Genomic DNA, 2,161 nt, shown 5'->3' on the forward strand with positions numbered 1-2,161 from the left:
ATGCTTTCAATATGGTAAAAGCATTCAACTACATATAGAAAAATAAAGTAATGTCGATCATACACAAGGAATTGTAAGTTTTAGTTAAGTCATGTGGTGCTGGTCCCAAATCCTTGCTACTTAGGAGACTAAGGCATTGGGATTGAAAATTGAAAGTTTATCTGAGCTGCAGAGAGTCTTCAGTGAAAGAATGGATAGCAATAAAATTGTCTCAAAATTCAAAATTCTTTTTGAAAAAATAAGGAACTAGGAGATCAGCTCAGTGGTAGACAAGACTGATCAGGCACAACTGTAATTAACATTATATGTAAACTAGCCTTTCAAAGTAGAGGGAGGATTTAAACCTTTAGGAAATGTAATGAGATTAATGACAAAGAATCGATACTTTTAAATGTGTATGAATGAGATGAAAGAAGTGAAAATTGTTATTCCTTCAACTTTTGGGAAATTTTATTTAGAGATAAGTATACATTCAATAGTCCATAGTAATCATTGTGCAGTTCATAAAAATAAATTTAATTTATTGGCAATATACTTTTAAGATTTTTTTCCAGTTTAAAAATTAATGTAAAATTTTCAGTTACATAAAAACACATTTATAGAAAATTTTATTCCAAATTTATTTCAGTGATCTTTAACAAACCTGGCAACAAATTTATTTTGGAACAATAAGTTAAATATGTGTGCCCTAAACTTTTATGATATAATTATATAAATGCACAAAAAACATTTTTTCCACTAAAAAAAGTTTCTTCTTGCAAATTAAAAGTATTCCTGTAAATTTTGAGTTAAACTTTGAGATCATAGAAGCCAACACTCTATGGGAATAAATACTCTCAACAAATATAGTTTGCTGCATATCAGAGACAATAGCAGGTGAACAAAGAAGAAAGTTCCTTCTTATACAAAGCAAACATAAGCAGGAAACTATGTTCTCATCATTACAATTTTATATCTTTGTGATTCCAGTGGCAACAGACAAGGTGAGATGGCTGAGAACAATTACTCTGTGACAAATGAATTTGTTCTGGTGGGATTCACAGATCACCCAGACCTGAAGATCCTTCTGTTCCTGGTGTTCTCTGCCATCTATCTGATCACCATGGTGGGGAATCTCGGGCTGGTGGCCTTGATCTACATGGAACGCCGTCTCCACACACCCATGTACATCTTTCTGGGCAACCTGGCTCTGATGGACTCCTGCTGCTCCTGTGCCATCACTCCCAAGATGCTAGAGAACTTCTTCTCTGTGGACAGAAGGATTTCCCTATATGAATGCATGGTACAGTTCTATTTTCTCTGTCTTGCTGAAACCACAGACTGCTTTCTTCTGGCAGCAATGGCCTATGACCGCTATGTGGCCATATGCAACCCACTGCAGTACCACACCATGATGTCCAAGAAGCTCTGCCTTCAGATGACCACAGGAGCCTACATAGCAGGAAACTTGCATCCTATGATTGAAGTAGGACTTTTGTTGAGATTAACCTTCTGCAGGTCTCATGTAATCAACCACTTTTTTTGTGATGTCCTTCCATTATATAGAATCTCCTGTACTGATCCACGAATCAATGAACTGATATTACTTATCTTGGCAGGGTCAATTCAAGTCTTCACTATTACCATAGTGCTGGTGTCTTATTTCTATATCCTTTTCACTATATTCAACATGAAATCTAAAGAGGGTAGAGGCAAAGCCTTATCAACTTGTGCATCCCACTTTCTGTCTGTGTCAATATTCTATGGATCCCTTCTCTTCATGTATGCTCAACCACATTCAGACAATGAAGGAGATAAAGATATACCTGTAGCTATTTTTTATACCCTTGTAATTCCTTTATTAAACCCTTTCATTTACAGTCTAAGAAATAAGGAAGTGATAAATGTGATGAAAAGAACCATGAAGAAAAGATGATTCTGGGACATTAGAAAACAAGGATCATCTGATTTGGACAACTGATCTAAAGTTGAGAATGTCCCATTCTAAACTCACACATAATGAGAAAGTGATAAAATGAAAATAAAAAATTTGATCAAATTATTAAAAAGGAAAACATTTGAATAACATTAGTTCATAAGAAGGAAATTCTGTTAAATATGTTTGAAATTCTCAAGAATAAATTACAGATTTATTGAAATATTGCAATGTATGTAGTCACAG

General features: G+C 34.4%; 1 protein-coding gene across 1 annotated transcript; it reads left to right on the forward strand.

The window, feature by feature from the left end:
* The first annotated feature begins 988 nt into the window (after window positions 1-988).
* On the forward strand, window positions 989-1,915 carry LOC110542764 (olfactory receptor 5K3-like). Its single transcript, XM_021629279.2, has one exon. It carries the CDS (start codon window positions 989-991, stop codon window positions 1,913-1,915), a length of 927 nt encoding a protein of 308 aa, XP_021484954.1.
* The last annotated feature ends 246 nt before the right edge of the window (window positions 1,916-2,161 follow it).

Source organism: Meriones unguiculatus, chromosome 17 (assembly GCF_030254825.1).
Source record: "Meriones unguiculatus strain TT.TT164.6M chromosome 17, Bangor_MerUng_6.1, whole genome shotgun sequence".
Taxonomy (NCBI): domain Eukaryota; kingdom Metazoa; phylum Chordata; class Mammalia; order Rodentia; family Muridae; genus Meriones; species Meriones unguiculatus.